The 22,988-nt window shown below is 37.8% G+C and overlaps 1 protein-coding gene across 4 annotated transcripts in view; it reads right to left on the reverse strand.

Annotated features, from left to right (window-relative positions):
- Positions 1–561: 561 nt before the first annotated feature.
- The window catches only part of LOC127430414 (glucocorticoid receptor-like), a 123,038-nt gene continuing 100,611 nt past the window's right edge, over positions 562–22,988 (reverse strand). For all 4 annotated transcript variants that reach the window (XM_051680157.1, XM_051680158.1, XM_051680155.1 and 1 more), the window contains 6 exons: positions 20,277–20,393; positions 13,556–13,834; positions 12,512–12,656; positions 10,035–10,165; positions 6,862–7,019; positions 562–5,002 (listed from right to left, as the gene is read on the reverse strand). In XM_051680157.1, the coding sequence (XP_051536117.1) occupies positions 4,850–5,002; positions 6,862–7,019; positions 10,035–10,165; positions 12,512–12,656; positions 13,556–13,834; positions 20,277–20,393 (983 nt within the window). In that variant the 3' untranslated portion in view covers positions 562–4,849. The remainder of the gene's footprint in view (positions 5,003–6,861; positions 7,020–10,034; positions 10,166–12,511; positions 12,657–13,555; positions 13,835–20,276; positions 20,394–22,988) is intronic.

Consider the following 22,988-nt stretch of genomic DNA (forward strand, 5'->3'; position numbering starts at 1 on the left):
TGTCAGAAATAGAACAAAGAATTCACTATGAATGTGTTCAAAAATAAATACTGCATTGTTTAAAATAAATTACGATATACTCATTTCTTTGAATTTTCATAATTTTTGCAATCTTTGAGGTACTTGAGCTACCTCTAAACATTAGAATTTATTGCTCAAACTTTTTATACTGTTTTCTGTTTTATAAGGAACAGATTGGGGGTAAGACTTTCAAATATATATATATATAATTATTTTTTTTTATTATTATTTTTTTTTAATCTCCAACCTATTGGCTAACAATGCTTTTGGGAAACGCACCCCTGTTTAATGGCTGAGAAATTAAACCATGGCCTAAGCCTAGATTTGTGCTGTCAAAGTTCACATACAATGGACAAAATATCAAACTAGCACAACTGTGCCACAATAAAACAGACACTACCCCCCTCCAAACAGCTTTTATCCAACATTTAATCAAATTGGTGTAAAGATCAACACTGACTACAGGAGAGGTGTAATACAGAATTCATACAAAACAATTTTTTTCAACAAATAGACATTGTATACCCTTTATACATTGGATTTCATATAACTAAAATGCAAAAAAAAAAAAAAAAAAAAAAAAAAAAAAAGACTTTAATGAAAGCCATATACCAATGAAATATGATTTGCCCTTTATCTTTAAAGATAGTATTTGCATGAATTTTGTACAAAATAGACTATGTCAGGCCAGTATTAGAGTAGTGCAAAATCTCAGGTTTTGATACATTATTTATACACACAGATGTATTTTTTTTTAATCTATTTTGATATCTTTTTGTAAAGAGTAGTTCATTTTACAGTATTATACATGAAACCAAAGCCTACATTTTTATAAAAGAAATAGAAAAGGATAAAATAAAGTACTAGAGTTGGGAAGTAAGCGCTACTGTAAAATGTAACTTCTTTAAATAAGGACTTTTTTTTTTATTATTATTATTTTCTTTTTTTTTAAATCTGCGTTGCTTTGGTCACTCTGTTGTTGCACTATACAAAATATACTCAAATATATACACCCATACACTCACAAAATTATAACTTTGTTTTCATTCTTTAAAATGATTAAACTTATATTTTCCCTATCAATTTATATAGAATTTACATTTACATATTAATACTTTTTTCAAAAGTGCATTTGCAATACATTTCTTGACAAAAGAGATAACAATAAAACTTAAGTATTATTATTATTTTTGTTTTTGTAAAATGATTTATATATCAAAGAGAACTTGCGTAATTGCATTTTAGTTTAGATTAAAAAGATCAATGATTTTCAAAAAGAAAAAATATTTTCTAGACATTTCAGTGTTCTCCTAAATTTACACAATGGACATTATTTGGCTCACGGTCTCCCTTTGCAAGGCCTACTGTGAAACAATTAGAAAAATATCTCATCAACGTAGCAAGGAATTTTTACTTAAAAAATATTTGAGCTATCCGCTGGGAGGGAATGGGATATGTACTGTGTATATATTTTAATTTCATGTTGAATAAATGAAGCGATTTACATTACATGTAAAAACCAAAAGCACTCTCCTTTCGAACAAAGGACTGTATTACAGCTCTGCAGGTAACAAATACAGGCCATGGCGAGATGCCAGCTGACGACAACCAACAGTGTCTTGGCCAGGTCTAACAATATTAACTCAAGCATGAGAAACCCAATGCTCACATAAGTTTTAATACTGTAAAGGGCCATACAGGATCAAAGTGTCTCAATGGCACTCAAACACCGAATCTTATCAAATTACCAAATTTAGTTGTATTTTTCTAAGTAATATTGTTAGTTATAAATGTTTTAACATTCTTTTGTCTTATGCATGTAAGAGCCGGAATATTTTCCCCAAAATATGCAAGTTAATTAACGCTTATAAGAATGAAACTCTGATTAGAAGGTCAGTGAGTGATAGGGTTGCCAACTTTTCACCTAGAGAATACACGACACTTGAGCATTTTGAGTGCTTCAATGTGGGACGTTTCACTGTCCGACCAGGGGGGTCCCCCTCGAACGGTTCACCATCTGTCCAGGGTGGGGGTCGTCCTTGGACGTTTCACCATTTAAATGCACAACAATATCCATCCCATATGGGAAATTAGTGACAGGGTTGGCAATTTTTCACCAAGCGAATACAAGATGCATTTTGAGTGCTTCAATTTGGGATGTTTCGCTGTCAGAAAATGAGTGAAGGGTGGGGGTTGGGAGGGGGGTCTGTCTCCCTCTTGTTTAGCCGTCCACCCACGGGGTGTTCCTCCTTGAGGATTTTCATTTTGCCGCTTCAATATGGGATGTCTGAAGTCCCTTCAAGTGTTGCACCGTCCAACCAGGCGGGGGGGTCCCCATGAAACATTTTGCCATTAAATATGGGACAACACCATCCCCAAAATACAGTATGTCCTGGCTAATATGGGAGAGTTGGCAACCCTAATGAGTCATAGGGTTATCACTCCCTATGACCATTTTCATTTTGTCGCTTCAATATGGGACATTTTGCTATCTGACTGTGGGGAAGTGGGGGGTTCCTTGAATGGAACATCCCCTCATGTATAGGACGTCTTCATTTTGTCCAAAATACAGGACATTTCGTCCAAAATGGGACATCTGGCAACCCTAATGAGTGAGTACTTTAAAAGGAATACTTCACCCAAAAATGAACATGCTGTCATTATTTACTCACCTACATCGTTCCAAACACTTATACTGTTGTTTTATTCCATGAAAAATAAAATGGTAATTTATGAAGAATCTTTAGTTTTGTTTGCACATGACAGTTCATAGTAACTATGTAAAGCTTCCAAAAAAAAATGTTTTGGGTGAACTATTCCTTTAAGCCAGGAATTAAGCTTAACTGGTGCAGTTCTGTGAGTAAATGTGAATCCCCAAAGTACAAACATGAGTGCCAGCTAACACGTAACAATGAACAAACATGCTCGAGCAGACAGAAAAACAAATGTTCATTTTGTTCTGGAAGTGACTACAAAAGAGTGCATTTGTGGCTTGGCACCACTGGGATACATGTAAGGCAAAAACTAAGAATGTGGGTCAAAAACTGACATGCCTCTTATCGATGACCAGATTTAGCATTTGTGAAGAATATTCCGTAACTTAATTTTTTTTTTTTTTTGTGGAAAACCCAATAATGACTACAAATAAAACAAATGCAAACACAACACACACTGAAAAAATCATCAGGGCGGTTGTTCAGGGGGGAAATGGGGGTATTTCTGCAAAGCATGAATGCTGGGCGGCCAATCTACACCTGACCATATTGGATGGATAGAAATCTGATGAATTAACCCTGAATTCTTTCCTTGATTTCAGGAATGACCATCAGCTTTCTAAATTTAATCTAATTCAATGCAAAAGCCAATGAATGGACATTTACTGACCGTTCATAAGTAAACCTGAGCTAATAATCAACAAACAAAAGAAACTCTTTAATAATTCAGTTATTTCAATAGTATATATTTAAATTTCAGTTAAAGGCAAAGTGTGTACTTTCTACGGCATTAGCATCGACAAACTGAAATAATGAATTTTTATTACTATAAGTCATTATTTCTACAAAAATAGATAGTCCAGCCCCAAACTCATGCCATTGGTTAAGCCAATTTTGCTGTTTCGGGGTGGTCGGGATGCTCAAATGTTTTATACTGTTTTGATAGCGCCACAGAGCCACAATGTTTTTCTTTTCAAAGGAATCAAGCAATGACTGGCTTATGGTTGTCTCTGCATATTAATATGAAAGGAAAATTAATATTTAATTGAAAGAATGACATATTTCAGCTTTTTAAAACAAAACAAAAACAACTTAGTATTTGCTGTTAGTATCATGCATGGAAAGGTTTTTTATTTGAGATGAATTATCATATGGCATTTCGATGTCGCTGCGTATAAACTTTTATGATTTGGAGCTTCCATAAGGCTTCGTAAAATGGCGCAAAAGAATCTCGTACAGCGACAAACTATTTGTCCACAAATTTGATGATTAATGTACAGTTATGTGGACCAAGGTTATGGACCAATGAGATTCCACAATAGGCGGGGCTATGTGGCGCGATGTCGCAGAAATAGAAATGAAAAGATCGACAAATTGTCCTGTCACTCCTGTCGTGGTCATGGCTGGTTAAGACAAAAACTGAATGAGATAGCATTTATCAATTTCGGTTTGTTGCATCTGGTTAGGACACAGTGTTAAGAACCGTTTACACTGAATGTGTTCTTGCATTGAAAAAAGATAGACACAGCACAATGATTGGAACAGAATATAGGTGTTTGAAGGTTTAGTGCGCTCTCACTCAAGACGCTGAGAAAACAATGGTCAAATACGTCTATCTAGCGTGTCTACATAAAAAACAACAACGCAGATGTACGCAAAAATACATTTGGTGTGAACAGCCCCTTAAGCTGCCAACTACACAGAACCATCACAGTTGCTTTGTATGAGAGCAAAATAAGAGATGAACAATGTGAGATATCAATACAAAAGTATGTACGCCAAACCACTGCATTAGCCTGAAAAAATGGCGCAAGTCAATTCGCAAAGCGCAAAAAAGGCACATTTTCCCTTTTATTTGATATACCTTTGTAAACGTTTCAGCAGTGTACATGCAAAAAAAAGAAAAAAAAAGAAGAGAAAATATCAATAAAAAGTGTCTTTCTCAAAGTCATTTTTTCACCAAGTGGACACAAAGGCTTGAAGTGTTGTAACTTGATTTGGGTAAAGGGTTGAACGTGACTTCCTCCATCTGAAGGTTTGGGGGTGAGCGGGTGAGTTGGACTATCGCTGGTAGAGGAAGGGTGGCGTTAAGGCATTGTTGCTTTCTTAGGCAGTCATTTCTGATGAAACAGAAGTGGCTTGACGCTCCCATCCTTAAATTTTGGTAGCTGATGGCTGATGATCTCTGCCAACATCTCTGGGAATTCCACGCTCAAGGATTTATTCACAAACGTGTAGAAACAGAAGTTGAGGAGCCCCTCCACCATCTGCGGACAAAGACAGCGTTTCAACAAGGCTTTTAATATACAGCACAATGGGGCCCAACAATGCACCATCAGGACAGTAGGCTACAGATGAGGTATTGTAGGGTGTAAAAACACACACACTTTGAACGGAATTCAATGTGTAGAATCTTATGTAACACTATTCCACCCTGTCTACAACGGACACGAGAGATGACGCGTCGCAAAGCCTTGGGGCTGTCTACACTGGACACGTCAAAGCGAACATTCTAAACTGTTTATTTGTCTTGTTGGCAGGAGTAGCGCCAGCGTGTGCAGCGTAAAATAGAACGGAGAATATGTTTACTGTCCGCGACACGCAACTTGCACATCCAGTGTAGACAGCATCATTGATTAAAATGGGAGTGATTCGCTTATGTCACGTTGCGCCGGTCGCATCTGGAATAGACAGCGTGTTAGAAAAAAAGCTATTTATTAACAGGGTGTTTCTTCTAATCTCGGCACCATAATGTCCCAAAAGTTTGAATTAATTTTAATAAAACTAACAGATTTCAATATTTGTCTTTATATTTAATGAAGGTCACTTTAAATGGTTTCTATGTATAGATCTGATTGTTTGACCTTTGCCCTAGGCCTAGTCTTTCAATTTTTAACTACACAAAATCCATCATAAACATTATTACATTTTTAAAAGTTTGATAACCTAAATAAAGAGTAACAAATGTAATCCAAACTATTCAATATTTATTTTGTGAAAATTATGAAGTGATGTTTGAAGAAAACTTTTTTTTGAAGAAAAACAAAATTGAAGGTAACTACCGCTTGTGAAGATAAGATCTTTTTTGTGTGTCATTACCAATCAAGCTGTAATTATGTCAATGCGAAGTGTGACATTGTGAACAACTGTGAAAAATGAATTGTGTCTATATAGAACTAAATAAAATGCTAACTATAAAATGTTTAAAAATGTTATTTCCACCACAGAATGTTATCGAACACAGTACATTATTTGAATTGTGGTGAAAATGTCATTTGTTGGTTCAGAAACCAATTACTAAAATGGCAGAATTCTCTTGTAATGTACTGTATATTAGTGGCCATATTGGATTTTGCCGATACCGATAATCGGTTGATAGTTTTTAAAATCAATATACAGTATTGATGTTAAAAACATTTCTAAAAGCCCGGGTAGACTTCGTTTTTCCACGTTCTGGATCGGATTGCGCCCGGCCAACCGCGTTGCTTTTATACTTTTCTGACCTCAAGCGAATACGAACGCATTTGACGTATACACACTACAACTGCTTTATGATACTCTTTTAGTACAGCCAATGGCTGGTGTATACAGCAACAATGAGCACAGACGAGGGCAGCGGGTCGAGAAAATCTGGGCAGCGTGGACTGTGCTTATGATGAAATTTGCGTCACGCATACTGTGTGCTGAGTGATCATCAACGCGGACAACCGAAGTATACTCAGGCCTTTTCTTACTGTTATGTGGGGGTTCCAGACATAAAAGCAACAAGAGTCCAAAATGAAAAAAAAAAAATCCCAGATGCACTATTTTGTACAACAAAAATAAGATTTGGTGCATAACGTGGCTTTTAACTATAAGCCGAAACACATCAGGGAATCTTATTTTGAAATGTATGTGCTCCCAGCTCACACAAACATATCAGTGAAGCCAAACATTCACTCTTACAATCATCTACAATGCATTACAATATAAACACTATTGAGTAAACACTGGCACATAAGTTAATAAATACTGTATGAGCACTACTAGATTGGTTTTCCTTAGCATGTTATTTGGCTCAATAATAAGGTCTGTGCAGATAAAGCATCGTGTTTTTGTTTGCTAAATGTGACAAACCCCAGCTTACCTCCTGCATGGAGTCCAAGAGTTTAGTGAGCTGGTAAAACCTCTGCCAGTTCTGACTGGAGTTCTCTTCTCGTTTCACGATGGCTTTGCCCAACTCCTTAATGTATGACATGCGGATTTCATCAAACACTGCCTGGCTTTTGAGTCCATCCTTTGGTACTGTAAAAACACGTCACAAATGGAGTCAAAATGACATTGTTGCGTAAGAGATATTTTTGTAGTATATTAGTGCCTTTTTATCAAATCATTTCAAGGACAAACATATTCTGTACCTCATTAAAAATGAGTCAGAATTAAACAAATGTGACATGTAATATGCCCACTCCAACAAAAGAGAAAGCTCTGACGGATCATTGAATGGATAGGAATATGTAATGCTACATTCATGTCATTTCAGAATTGACGTAATTACAAGCAGAAGCATCATGGGCACTTGCCCGCTCAGATTTTAAATGTGTTTTCATGCTCATAAGGGTCATTTGTTCAGGATTCGGACTACATTGGTCGTGCACAATGTCGGCGCGTTGATTAAGAGTATCACAAAGCAGTTGTAGTGTTCATACCTTGAAAGGCTGTGCGCTTGACCGTGTGCGAAACGACTCTGAACGTTAGTTTATCCCTCATGGGCTTGTTTTCATTCATGTCAAAAATCAAATATGGCGAGTTTGTAAATAAAGTGTCTATAGCACAGCAGGAAACACTGTTGATTGTTATAGCAGAAAACGGCTCTGGTGTAGAGGTAGAACAATATATCGGTTTTACCGATTAATCAGTGCCGATAGTTGCTTTTTGGAGTTATCGACAAAAATCTATGCCGATAGTGTTCCTCTGTGGGCTCAAGAAGTGAAATAAAAACAATCATTGACAGACAATATTTATTCATATTTTTATCCTCACTTCAATGAAAATGTGGTTATTTTGATTAGATAAATCAAGTGTTCTAAACTGAAGCGAGGGCATGAAATGAAAAATGCAACTATATAGAAATGTGCACAGTCAACACATACATTGTGTCATGTTGTGAATAATGATACAAAAACTTCATCTGGTGAAATATGTATATAATTTGGTAATAGTTAAATATAAAACATTATAATGGAGCCAGGTCTCCGTAATTTCAAAATAAGAGTCCCAAAATAAGTACGTGTATTTTGGGATTCTTCATAGTCATGCATTATGCTTCAAATCTTTTCTGGAATTGTATTCATTTTGGACTCTTGTAGCCTGTATGTCTGTGCCCGCCATAGTAAGGAAAGACTAAGAAAGGATTTTTACATTCTATAAATTGATTTTAAAAACTATCGGCCGATTAATCGGTAATCAACCTTTTCCACCACCTTAGGTATCAGTATCGGCAAAATCCACTATCGGTCAACCTCTATTCATGTGGGTGATTTATTTTTATTTTTTTATGGAACCAGTTCCAAATAAGAATAGTTTCTTGGTTCCTAACCATATTCATTATTTGCACTGGCCTCAGGTTACCCAGCATTTTCTCCAGGTGGCTCCTGAGCTACATAGTTTGAGTATCACTTTTCTAGTGCATAGTCACCATAATTCTAAACATTTCTCCAATGAACTTCATATAAAGCTACTTCCGTTTCACATCCAAGTCATTGGAAAGTATGCAAAATAGAAGGGAACGTAAATGTGTTTCTTGTACAGTAATGGCTGTTTGCCAGTGGGGTTAAGATCAGTGCAGAATCAGCCAGGGATTTTAGGCCATATGATGTTGGATTGCAGCCCAGGCAAACACGGACTCAAATTAACCTATGCAAAATGCTTAGTGGCATTATATCCTGATCTCTTATCAGATGAGACAGCAGGATTTCAGCACCATCTGATCTAACGAACAAACACTGTGGCTCACTAGCTATGCTTTGAACAGCATACTAGCTTACTATTTACTGAATGTGCAGTATGTACAATGACCATGATTTTGGCAAGTACATTACATTATGCATTTAGCAGATGCTTTTATCCAAAGGAACTTACAGTGCACTTATTACAGGGACAATCCCCCCGGAACAACCTTGAGTTAAGTGCCTTGCTCAAGGACACAATGGTGGTGGCTGTGGGGATCGAACCAGCAACATTCTGATTACCACCTATGTGCTTTAGCCCACTATGCCAACATATTTTTTGCTTGTTTCAATAAACCAAATCAGATTTTAGGTACACAACATTTTATCTATCTGGTATTTCTTTCATACAGAAAAGTTTGAATACAGTGCAAAGCATACAAAATACTGCAGAACTGATGCACACTAGATGTTTTTTGTTTTTGGCACCATTCTGAGTAAACTCTAGAGACTGTTCTATGTGAAAATCCCAGGAGATCAGCAGTTACAGAAATACTCAAACCAGCTCATCTGGCACCAATTATCATGCCACGGTCGAAATCACTGAGATCAAATATTTTCCCCATTCTGATGGTTGATGTGAATATTAACTGAAGCTCCTGACCCATATCTGCATGATGTCATGCATTGCACTGCTGCCACATGATTGGCTGATTAGATAATCGCATGAATAAGTAGGTGTACAGGTGTACCTGAGACTCCTTTATATTTTCACAGAAGAAACGGCTGAATCGAACCTGAGAAACTGATTCAGTGACTAATGCAATTTCTATTTCTTCAAGTGGCAATCATAGCACATTTAAGTAAAACCTTTTGTCTATCATTCTGGGTGATTATTTCGAAAAAGAACACTGGATTGTGGCATTATACACAATGATAGTGTTTAAGTGTTGATGTACCGTCAATATCGCAAGGGTCTTGTATCACCCTCAAGGGCTTTATTTATCGATAATGACTGGATGACTGTAGATTAACCCGTTTACTACACGGCTACTTGCCAAATAAATAAATAACTGGACTTTATTTTTATTTTTATATATATATATATATATATATATATATATATATATATGAGAAGAGACTACGGGGTGATATGAGAGACATGAAATTAGCACAGCTATGTTGGGAATCTGTTGCCTGGCTCAATGACATATTATACAGTTGAACAGTCATTACACAAAAATATTTTACAGCAGAATGCTGCAGAAGTATTCTAGAGGTCAGTGTAGTAAACTGTATGAATATGTTTACTGGACAATTCCTGTAAGCAGAAGTACAGATGCATTCATATGCACATGAATTTTGCTGGTACCTGTGCTGAGAAGCAGGAGCACTTTCATGCAGAGATACTCGTCGTACGACACCTGCAGTCTGACAAGCTCATTGGCGATTTTCAGCATCTGGTTACACTGCTCACTCATGTAGGGCAGCTTCATCCGTTCCCTTTAACAAAAACACACACATTCATCACACATTCATACTTTACAAGCATTTTATGGCACTTTTCTCAAAAGCCCCAAAAGTATCTGAATATCACACTGCTGTAATCTGTTTTTTTTGTTTGTTTGTTTTATACATAACAAATACAATGCTTCTCATTCCTTTATTTTAACTTAGAGATACGTATCAAAAGGCTCATATTTTTATTTAACATATAGGAAACTACACAAAGGAAAACCCTGAAATAAATTCAAATACAGTATATAAACCCATTCGTACCTTATTAACAGTGTTGGGTAGTAATAGACTACATGTAATCTGTATTATGCAATCAGATTACAAAAAAAATTGGTATTTGTAATTAGATTACAGTCCCTATTTTAAGAGCGCTAACACTAAGCACAGTGGGCATGGCCATGAAGTTTTGGTATTTTCGTGCAAGCATGCGCTAAATCTATGCACAAGTGGGTTTGGTGAAAGCACACTCGCAATGCGCTAATGGGCAGGGACAAGTGTAATTTAATTCCGAGGTTCTTTTCCGGTTATTGCAGCGTTTGTGTCCTATTATATAGTCCATTCCCTGTCAAGCACCAGCGGTATAAACAAAGACAGCACATTCATAAGAAGTATGTAGTGTAAATGGGCTGTATGCAATGAATTAGAAGAACAGAAATATGGACTTACATTCTTTTGTGCATTCATTGCGTTCCTGTTGAATGTCAGGCATGTTTCTATTGACGCTCCTTTTATACGCATGGAAAATGTGGTTCTGGATTTATGTGCGGTTAAATTATAGAGAATGTAAGTATTATTAATCATTATTATTAATCATTATTAATTATCTACTGACCCACAAATCATGGCTAGTATTAATAGTGATTGTATCACGGGGGGCCTGGTTAGCTCAGTGGTAAAATACACTGGCTACCACCCCTGGAGTTCGCTAGTTCGTATCCCAGGGTGTGCTGAGTGACTCCAGCCAGGTCTCCTAAGCAACCAAATTGTCCTGGTTGCTAGGGAGGGTAGAGTCACATGGGGTAACCTCCTCGTGGTCGCTATAATGTGGTTCGCTCTCGGTGGGGCACGTGGTGAGTTGAGCGCGGATGCCGCGGTGGATGGTGTGAAGCCTTCACACACGCTATGTCTCCGTGGCGACGCGCTCAACAAGCCACGTGATAAGATGCGCAGGTTGATGGTCTCAGACGCGGAGGCAACTGAGATTCATCCTCCACCACCTGGACTGAGGCGAATCACTACGTGTCCACAAGGACTTAAAAGTGCACTGGGAATTGGGCATTCCAAATTGGGTGAAAAAAATAAATAAATAAAAAAAATAGTGATTGTATCAGCATGTACTTCACTTCTACCGACTTTGATTTTGAAAAATTAAATTAATTTATTGAAATGAAAAAATTAAACCAAAAATATTTCTAAGTTCAAATTACACTTCAAACGAAACAAAAATATAATCAAAATAATGAAGTAAATATGAGTGGTGCTTGCCATGTCAAAACTCATCACCAAGGGCCTCAGTGCTCTGCCCCAATTGAAAAGAGCCCACCCCCAAGTCCGAACGATGTTCTGATGCAGAGATATAGGTGTTGCAATTTGGTTGCTAGGGTGTTCCATCTGGTTGCTATGCAGATACCAGGGTGATAATACAAAGGCTGCTTGACAGCCCGAGTCAAAAGAACAAACCCTTATGTCTGTACGGTGTTCTGATGTTGAGATATAGCTGCAGCATGTTGCTACATTGCTAGAGTGCAATGGATGGTTGCTAGGGTGTGGCTAAGCAGTTCCCAATGTGATACTTAAAGGCTACTTGCTAGCCCGAGTCAAAATAACTCACTCCCATGTCTCTGCGATGTTCTGGTACAGAGATATATGTTTTGGACTACAGTTGCAAGGGTGACCCCATTTGGTTGTTAGGCAGTTTCCAGGGTGATACTAAAAAGGCTGCTCTCTAGCCTGAGTCAAAAGAGCAAACCCTGATGTATGACTTTCTGATGTGGAGATATGATCCCTCCGATTTCCCATCAATGTTATGTCATGGGATGTTTTTGCCCGATTTTTCGTTTGCCCAATCACTTATAAAAGTCATACCACACTTCTCCTCAATAAAACCGGTCGATTAGATGCCCAAATGTTTTTACAGAATAAGAAGAAGAATTGAGATAATAATAGTGTTGTTCTGGCATGAAAATTGCTCTTAGAATTAGCGCTCTCAAGAAAATTGGATAAAACGAAAATAGAGCCCTACATTACACTTGTAAGTGTGTGTGTGTGTGTGTGTGTGTGTGTGTGTGTGTGTGGGACATACTAAAGTTCATAAAAGAAAGGTGATCTTACTCATTGATAACGAGATCTGGAGCGAAACACAGCATTCCTCCATCACACTGCTGGTAAGATCTCCAGCCCAAGCTGAAGGACATGAGGAAGAGCCAGGAGCATTGCAGCAGAGTCATCTGATCATCCAGGTGCAGGTTTCTGAAGCCTTGACAGGACAGACAGACAGAGACATTAGGGCTACAAGAAATATACAGTAAACTCCCAAATATAAGGCTTCAATTACATTCATACATGCTTTTCTTCAAAGCGACTTACAGTGCATTCAAGGGATACATTTTTACCAGTCTGAGTGTTCCCTGCTAATCAAAACCATGACCATGCAATTGATTGTGCATATATTCCTCACAGCTTAGTTTTCAATCATGCAAGAATTATATAGGGTGTCTACTTTGACTTTTTAACTTTTAACATTTAAAATGGTTTGAATTATGAATGCAAGTAAACTGAATATTACGTATACTATTGACGTTGAATTTAGAACACTCTGATTGGGTTTGTGGCGTCGTATCGTCATAGCAATGAAGTTTTAAAATTGGATATAACTTTACACAGAAAATGTTAGTAAGCGATTTTATCCTACTAAAATCATGTTTACACGCATATTGTGTACGTCTTGCTGCAATACTTTTGAAAAAGGGACTATTTCAATGTTTAACGACTGGCCCCATTCACGTCTATTGTAAGTGCCTCACTCTAACCCAGATTTGTGTTTGATTTTAAAGGTGGGATAACTTTCTGGTAATCAACATTATGCTACAAATGCTGTTGATTAAGCTTAACTTGTATTAAACCCCGAATATTTCTCTAATATACTAAATTAAAACTATGCCATTTAGCCTTGAAGTATTCATCAATTAAGTAAACGTTTCATTCAGTTTTTAGGTATTAACCACATTAACAGTCAATAATAAAGATCATGTGTGTTATTAACTACATCTGAATGTGGTTTGAGTGATCAGATCACTTGTGATTGGACTGCCCGAAAGGCATCTTAATAACAGGTGTAAATGGGGCCTGTGACAAGAGCTGGGCATGAGGGCTCACCAGGAAGGGCTTTGGCCCACTTGACGGCAGAGACGACTTGACGTCCACCCAGCCGGTTGAGTGTGGTCATGAGGCGGGTGGAGGTGTCGGGGATGGTGCTGTCGTAGCCGGCGTAAATGATCTCGGGCTCGATGGCTTTGAGCAGGGACAGCATGGTGGGCACCAGCTGCGGCATGGCCTTGGGCACCAGCGAGCGCACATGCTCGTCGGGCAGAGGGGACGCCTGCTCACTCGAGGATGAAGGACCCTTTAATCGCAATAGTTTCTTATTTTTGCGAGCTGAAATAAAGAAGATGAAATGTTATCATTCAATAGTTAATGTAAGCATTGATTGAAACAAGAAAATACAACTGAATTTTGAAAAGGGCACAAGGCCACATACAGTTACTGTATTTGTTTTTTTTTTTTTTTAAATCTAGCTTGTTGGTTTCATGGGGTTTTGAAAAAACTTTGTTCCATTTTTGTTCCAAAAAAATAAAATAAAAACACTAAAAATGTCAAATGGTCTAACCATCAAGTAAAAAGTAAAGACTCACAACACTTTTCTAAGGTCTTTTTTTTTTTTTTTTTTTTTTTAGCTCTCAAGATTTTTTTTTTTATCATTAATTTTTAATAATATTAAATCATAAATGTTTGGAGTTATTCCATTTGACAAAATGAACTAACCTTGCCAAGTCATAAAAAGATTGATCTAATATTGAATAAAAAATATGTAATACATAATAGTAATATATTATATTATTATAATAATATAATAATACATAATACAACAAATACATAATGACAAATAAATGGCTTCCTTTATATTGGTTATACCACACTGATTTTTATTTTAAAGTTTTTCAAATATTAGATTATAAAATTATTCAATTATTTATCGAAATAATTTTTTAATAACAGTGAATTTATTTAATTTTTTCTTTAGATCTTGCCAAATTCTTTGATAAGGTTTTTTCCCCATAATTTTAGCTTTTTAGTGAGACTAAAAAGATACTTTTTTCTTACTTCAGGACAGTTAGTTTGAAGACACCTTGACATTTTTTCCCAAATAATACTGTATATACTGAACATGGACATGTTTTACATTTCTGAATTAAAATTATATATATAATTTTAATTCAGAAATGTAAAACATGTCCACCACAGAAGGGGTGTATTCAGGTTATCTGTATGAAATGCATGCATGAATTGGAATGTTCCAGATGAATAAAAATAAATGTACACAAATACAGATGCACTGTTTTAAAGCTCAAAACATAATACATCAATAACAAAAACACATCTTCTAATGTTCAATAATAAAGACAATGTTCTCACGCAAAGTAACATCTACGAGATCAAAATTAGCATGTGCTTTCTATTCATTAACTGTGAATTGAAGCAATAATTGAGTACGGTGGCTTTTAATTCTGCAATATGATTACAAGTCAGCTGTGCTTAAAGTAACACAAACTCTGGAATAATTGTCAAACAACGAGGATTGAATATGTTTTCTTTACTTCAGGTATATTCCAAACCATATTGATGTTTAAAAAAAAAAAAAGGAATATACCACTGTCTTGTTTTGAATGCACAAATCATTGTAAACTATATAAATGGAGCATATGCAGATACAGCATGTACGCCTGTGCATGTGTTTTGACCTTTGAATGCATCTTGATGGTTTTCTCTCCTAAAATTCACTTGACTGTCCTTCTGGTTAAGAGCTTACCATGAAAAACCATGTCATTTTGTCCAACTTTTTTAATTTTCAGCCATAAATGTTTCTATGGCAACTAAAAGCCACTCTGGTAGAACTCCAGATTCAGTTTGCAGCTACTGCATCAAGGTCTTTTTTTCTCATTTGGTGCGTCACACAAATAAAATCATCCACAAATGTTTTTTTCTTTTTTTTATGCCCTTTTCTCCCAATTTGGAATGCCCAATTCCTACTACTTAGTAGGTCCTCATGGTGGTGCAGTTACTCACCTCAATCCAGGTGGCGGAGGACAAGTCTCAGTTGCCTCCGCTTCTGAGACCGTCAATCCACGCATCTTACCACATGGCTCGTCGTTCATGACACCATGGAGACTCTGCACGTGGAGGCTCATGCTACTCTCCGTGATCCAAGCACAACTTTCCACGCGCCCCACTGAGAGAGAGAACCACTAATCGCGACCACGATGAGGTTACCCCATGTGACTCTACCCTCCCTAGCAACCAGGTCAATTCGGTTGCTTAGGAGACCTGGCTGGATTCACTCAGCACACCCTGGATTTGAACACGCGATTCCAGGGGTGGTAGTCAACATCATTACTCGCTGAGCTACCCAGGTCCTCCATCCACAATTTTTGAGCCTTGCACATAGATGGATGAATGTGGTCCAATAACCGTGAATTACATCAGCACACGGTTTATGAAGCATTGCTGCATGTTCTTGAAGTGTTTGGCCATTTTAATACCTTCCATCATCTTTTGTGCATGAAGGAACATCTGCACAGACAGCCCTTGGTCTAACTGTGTCTATCTTTTCACCACCTACTTAATACGTGTACTGGGAAAAAATGTGTACAGCACAGGGAAAAGCACTTGATATTATCAGTCAATGTTTTACACCCCCTGCCTAACATCATTAATAAGCACAGCTATATATTGTTGAACTAACGTGGTTTGAACAATATATGTGCGACATAGTTACTATGGTTTGGGCACAGTTGGGAATACTTAATATTCCAAAAAATATAAACAAATGGAACTGAATTACTTTTATGACACTTAGTTTCATAAAAGGTTTTTGAAAGTTTGCATTCTTCCATCAATTCGGACAGTACGTTGTACTGAAATAATCTACAGCACCACGCCAAAATGAGTCATGTTTTAGCTGAGTTATGTACTTGCGGTCTAAATTAATTGTGTTGTGGCAGAAAGACTGGGTGGCAAGAAATAATACAAAGACAATAACAAACAACAATAACAAACATTGTGTCCAGTGTATTTCGATTTGAGAATGAATGACTCTTTATGAATTTGCGAATCAATCTCATAAGCTATCGGTTTATGTGTACTGCAGGCTCGTAAGAATTAAAGGTGAAGTGTGTCATTTTTCTGAATATTATACTGACCAGGGGTGCGTTTCATGTACAATGTCGTGACTCACTGCGTAAGCACCATAGTACGCAGCATCGTTTGAGAAATTAACTACTTACGACTGTTTTCCGAAACCGTAGCACATATATTGTTCAAACCACGTTAGTTCAAGAATATATAGCTGTGCTTATTAATGATGTTAGGCAGGGGGTGGAGTCCGAGAATTATCTGTCATTTACAGATTTTTTTTAAAACATTGACTGATAATATCAAATGTTGTCCGTCATTTTGACAGATAAAAAAAAAACAGGAAAAGCATTTTAACCTAGTGCATCAATTTTGACAGTTTTGACACTCCCGCTGTGTGTATGCGTGCCCCGTTTAATGCCTGGTAGTATTAAGATGTGTATTAAAGGTGCACTCAGTGATTCCTGAGAAACACTGTTGATATTCGAACTCAACTGCCAAAACAAACACACTCTTCCCTTCAGTGCTCCTTTGGAAGCTCTGCCCCCCAAATTCATGCACGCGAGACAGTTTTACGCACACCAGCTCCAGACACTCACCCCTCTCCTGCTACTAAATCTAACATCACAGCGACAGCATATATGGGTTCTGTGAAACATAGCAAAATTTATGTTACCCACCTATCGAGAAGAAAAACAGCAACTTCTGCAACTGTCTTCAAGCATTTTACCTCTCGGAAGTCTCTCCACCGCTGAAAAGCCTCACCGATGTTGACGCGGCTCCTAGCCCTCAACTTATCATAATACTTCTTTTTTATTTATATTCGTCTGACCTTTTTCTCTTAGTCTGTTTCTCAGCCATTTGTCCTCCATGGAGTTTAGAAAGTTCAACAGCCAGTTTGGCCGTCACTCTTCTCCTCTCAATCTGCCCCCACCCCCCATCCTGTGCACGCACTAGAATCACCCTCTGTTGCTGAATGGCTGGAGTAGTGTTGTGTGGATCCGTCTGTTCCACTTTGTGTTTGTCCCATTTACAGAGCCAGGGCTGTGTACAAATACTAGATTTTTTTTCAGCCCACCCACAGAACGGACAGCTAGCAGACAGCTAGCAGACAAAAAGTGTATTGGATTAGAATTACTGAGTGCACCTTTAACAGGCGGCATCACCATAAACACGTACCGTTTCTGCCAATTACTTGCATTTAATCTAAGCGCAAACATTACTTTAGAGCAGAATTGTCAGTTATTTTAGAGGAGTTCCTGTAGTAGAGCTTCAGAGATGTGCGTGCTTCTCATCTGTGACACTTTATTGTGATATTACGCACATTGAATCAGTTCTGTGAAATTGTGCATGTACAGTATGTATGCACATTTTCAAATATTCCAATTGGACATTTATTTCAGTTTAGATTTTCAAAGTTGAAAAATCTTGTTTTAGCACAACAGTTGATTGACAAGTAGAACTTTCACCCAATAACTCCTTGATTTCACTAGACTTGTGCTTGGGGAGTTAAAAAATATATCATTTAAGCCTATCCACTGCCATGGATATGCCATTATAATGGATTCTACACCCCTAAATTAAGTACTCATAAAATTAAAACAGTTATGACGGATAAAAATAGAACATAACAGAAATATTCCAACTCAGTCCGTCAGAATGACGGATAAAGATTTTTTTCTGGCTCAACCTTTGGATGGATATCAAATTATAATAGCTCATTTACAACAACTGCAGAAAGCTGTTTAAGCACGAAAGCTGCTGAAGACACGAAAGCACCCCAGACACACTTGAGCACATACCCACATGCAAGCTCTACAAAAAAACGTGCGTTAACATAAACACATAAAAGCCTTGTTCTCCGACAGAAACTGTGTGTGATAAAGCGATTTCTCTTAACAGTCTTTAATCCCTTAAACGGTGATGTTTCAGAACGGTGCTTTCTGCAAAACCCCGGAGTAAGCCGCTTTCTTAAACGCATGTAAACATGGTCAAAATGATGTCTACACAGCAACAAGGAACTATGCTTCTAACCACAGGCGGAGAGCTCTAGTTCCAGCTAGGGCTGTCACGATTATTACATTTGGCTGATGATTAATTATCAAACAAATAACTGCGATTATGACGATTAATTGTCTGTTTTAGGGCTACGACGATTGATTGTCTCTTTTAGGCCTTTCACGATTAACTCATAAATTGTCATATTTCATATTTAACTTCAAAGATATAAATCAAATAATAAAATTGGGATGTATGATTTCCTTTTAAGGCTTTAAAAACGTATGAATGACATGAAAAATAATGTTATAAATATCAAAATATTTTTGTATACTTAAAATATGTCTCTTGTTTTGGTCAACTTTGGTTTTGGTCAGTTTTACATTTGCACTGTTGTTTTTGAACTTCTGTGTTTTATATTAAAGGCTATATTGTTTATAAAAAATAAAATATATATTTTGTTTTTATATTTATATTTTACAGTAGCAAAATATTGCTGTCCTAATTTCTTCACTTTCACACATTATTTTAATGGTCTTTGATTAAACTCACAAGCCCTCATTTCTCATGATGCAAAACCTCGAGATTTCGTTTCATTATTTGATCACTCCATAGAAAAAAAGAGTAAGCGTGCGTCTCCTCCTCTGTGTCAATGCATCATTAACACTGCTTATATGAACTCACAATGACCAGAAATATTTGCCATTACACGATCGTTGAAAGTAAAGCTTGAGCGCTTTGCTTTCATTGTCAAAGTTTATATTTGTTCGTTTATATTTTCGTGGGAGTTTGGCGTGAGCCTCTGCTGATGGCGCACGCATCAGTGCGCTTGAGAAGCGGTTCACACGCTCTTCTGCGGTGTGGCTCAGTGACGCTCGGAGATCAACTGAAGGACACACAAACACGCTGTTGATGACATTTAGCCTTTATATATTTGCTTAAAACATTTTGTGATCGGATAACAAAAACCACATACGAATGTGGTCAAAAACGCACGTGACCGCATTGAATTTGAAGTGTAAATGCTAATCCGTCCTGAATGCGTCATGGCAGCAGCGAAGCGCCTCCCCTCACCTGTCAATCAACCACTGCGCTAAAACAAGAGCGGCATGCACGGACACTTATGAGAAGCACGGACATCTGCAGCTCAGGTTAATACAGGTAATTCACTAAAATAACGGACAATTCTGCTCGAAATGTTGCGTTTGTACATTTCAAATGGTCTGGTTTTTTTTCTAACTTTGTTGTGCTTTAAAATCATGCATTAACACACTGACATAGTGATTAATGTATATTGTCATGAAACAGACTCCCTCCCAAACCCGATCACAAGTGGTCACAGGAGACGCATTTAAGCAACGAGGTGTAAACAGCGATGTGTCTCACCTGACCTCATGTGATCGGATCACCCGAGATGCATCTTAATACCAGGTATAAACAGGGTTATTGGTGTGGACGTGGCCTAATTATTTGGGGGCAGCTTCTTCAAAAGTAATAACAGAATTGTTAATGGAAATGTCAGGTAGAATCTAAATCTGAACCAGAAAAGTTACATTTCGTACAGTTCCCTACTGCCATACTGGCTTAGGCCTCTGTATTGTACTGAGGCATAATGCGTGGTGGGTGCGCTGTTACAGAGTATTGTAAATCACTGAAGAGAATCACGTGACAACCACTCGGGGATCCTCACCTTCCAGGTTCATGCCGGCCTGAAGACACTTGCGGAAGCGACAGGCTGGGCAGTTCTTCCTCCTGATCTTGTCAATGATGCAATCGTTCCTGCCAGCACACAGATAGTTGTGTTGCCCTGTGAGAAAGAGGGGTAATTACTTGCAGGCTGACAAAGACTTTAAGAGGATTAACTCAAGCATTGTGCATGCTGCAGCTACAATAAGCTCCTCCAGTGGTAACAACCCTGTGTCTGGGGTTAAAGCCATCACGGCCAAAAACCCCAGAGACAGTTGAGTAAATGATGACAACATTTGTACTTTTGGATGAACTAATAACTGACCCCCTTGAGTTGATTTTCAGGGGCTTTTTTAACACACACAGCATATTATCCACTTATGTAGACTGTTGAATCAATTAATTGAAATATATTCAAATTAACATCATATACAAAAGTAGCTATAAATAATGCACAAGATATCATAGCAATAAACACATCTAGAATATATTTCAAATAACTACTTGTTGGGAGTGCTTTTTTCAAGTTTTCTTCAGAGCTGATTTTAGTTTTGTTTTTGGTGTCATCACGATTTCTAAATCAACCAATGGCACGAGATTGGGGCTGGGCTATCTGTATGCCCGACCAATGGCAAACAGGGGGAGTGTTTGGGAAACCTGTCTGAAGACAGGTTTTTGTTGGTGATTTTGTTTGGTGCTTCTAATGGCACAAAAATTACACACTGTAGCTTTAAATGAATATGTACAGTGCATCCGGAAAGTATTCACAGCGCTTCACTTTTTCCACATTTTGTTATGTTACAGCCTTATTCCAAAATGGATTAAATTCATTATTTTCCTCAAAATTCTACAAACAATACCCCATAATGACAACGTGAAAGAAGTTTGTTTGAAATCTTTGCAAATTTATTAAAAATAAAAAACGAAAAAAAAAATCACATGTACATAAGTATTCACAGCCTTTGCCATGACACTCAAAATTGAGCTCAGGTGCATCCTGTTTCCACTGATCATCCTTGAGATGTTTCTACAACTTTATTGGAGTCCACCTGTGGTAAATTCAGTTGATTGGACATGATTTGGAAAGGCACACACCTGTCTATATAAGGTCCCACAGTTAACAGTGCATGTCAGACCACAAACCAAGCCATGAAGTCCAAGGAATTGTCTGTAGACCTCCGAGACAGGATTGTATGGAGGCACAGATCTGGGGAAGGGTACAGAAACATTTCTGCAGCATTGAAGGTCCCAATGAGCACAGTGGCCTCCATCATCCGTAAATGGAAGAAGTTTGGAACCACCAGGACTCTTCCTAGAGCTGGCCGCCCGGCCAAACTGAGCGATCTGGGGAGAAAGGCCATAGTCAGGGAGGTGACCAAGAACCCGAAGGTTACTCTGACAGAGCTCCAGCATTTCTCTGTGGAGAGAGGAGAACCTTCCAGAAGAACAACCATCTCTGCAGCACTCCACCAATCAGGCCTGTATGGTAGAGTGGCCAGACGGAAGTCACTCCTCAGTAAAAGGCACATGACAGCCCGCCTGGAGTTTGCCAAAAGGCACCTGAAGGACTCTCAGACCATGAGAAACAAAGATTGAACTCTTTGGCCTGAATGGCAAGTGTCATGTCTGGAGGAAACCAGGCACCGCTCATCACCTGGCCAATACCATCCCTACAGTGAAGCATGGTGGTGGCAGCATCATGCTGTGGGGATGTTTTTCAGCAGCAGGAACAGGGAGACTAGTCAGGATCGAGGGAAAGATGAATGCAGCAATGTACAGAGACATCCTTGATGAAAACCTGCTCCAGAGCACTCTGGACCTCAGACTGGGGCGAAGGTTCATCTTCCAATGGGACAACGACCCTAAGCACACAGCCAAGATAACAAAGGAGTGGCTCCAGGACAACTCTGTGAATCTCCTTGAATGGCCCAGCCAGAGCCCAGACTTTAACCCAATTGAACATCTCTGGAGAGATCTGAAAATGGCTGTGCACCGACACTCCCCATCCAACCTGATGGAGCTTGAGAGGTCCTGCAAAGAAGAATGGGAGAAACTGCCCAAAAATAGGTGTGCCAAGCTTGTAGCATCATACTCAAAAAGACTTGACGCTGTAATTGGTGCCAAAGGTACTTCAACAAAGTATTGAGCAAAGGCTGTGAATATTTATGTATATGTGATTTTTTTTTCCGTTTTTTTTATTTTTAATAGATTTGCAAAGATTTCAAACAAACTTCTTTCATGTTGTCATTATGGGGTATTGTTTGTAGAATTTTGAGGAAAATAATGAATTTAATCCATTTTGGAATAAGGCTGTAACATAACAAAATGTGGAAAAAGTGAAGCGCTGTGAATACTTTCCGGATGCACTGTAACACTTGTTTTAACAGTTATGTAACTAATGAAAAAGCTTTCATTAATGATTTGTATCTTTGGGATCAAAAATCAATTTATTATTGGTAAATTAAGTGAATCCTTCTGGCTACATTTAAAATCAGAAAATATCAGCAACTAGGGTTTTTTTTTATTTTTATTATTTATTTATTTTAGAAAGAGACCAGAATGAGCTGCGGGACATTAAAGGGATATTTCGCACGAAATGGAAAAGTTTGTCATAATTTACTCATGGAGGAAAGTAAATAACATAGGGTTGGAATGACATGAGGGTGAGTTAATGATGACAGAATATAGATTTTTGGATAAACTGTTCCTTTAATAA

Source organism: Myxocyprinus asiaticus, chromosome 40, assembly GCF_019703515.2.
Source record: "Myxocyprinus asiaticus isolate MX2 ecotype Aquarium Trade chromosome 40, UBuf_Myxa_2, whole genome shotgun sequence".
In the NCBI taxonomy this organism is placed as follows: Eukaryota; Metazoa; Chordata; class Actinopteri; order Cypriniformes; family Catostomidae; genus Myxocyprinus; species Myxocyprinus asiaticus.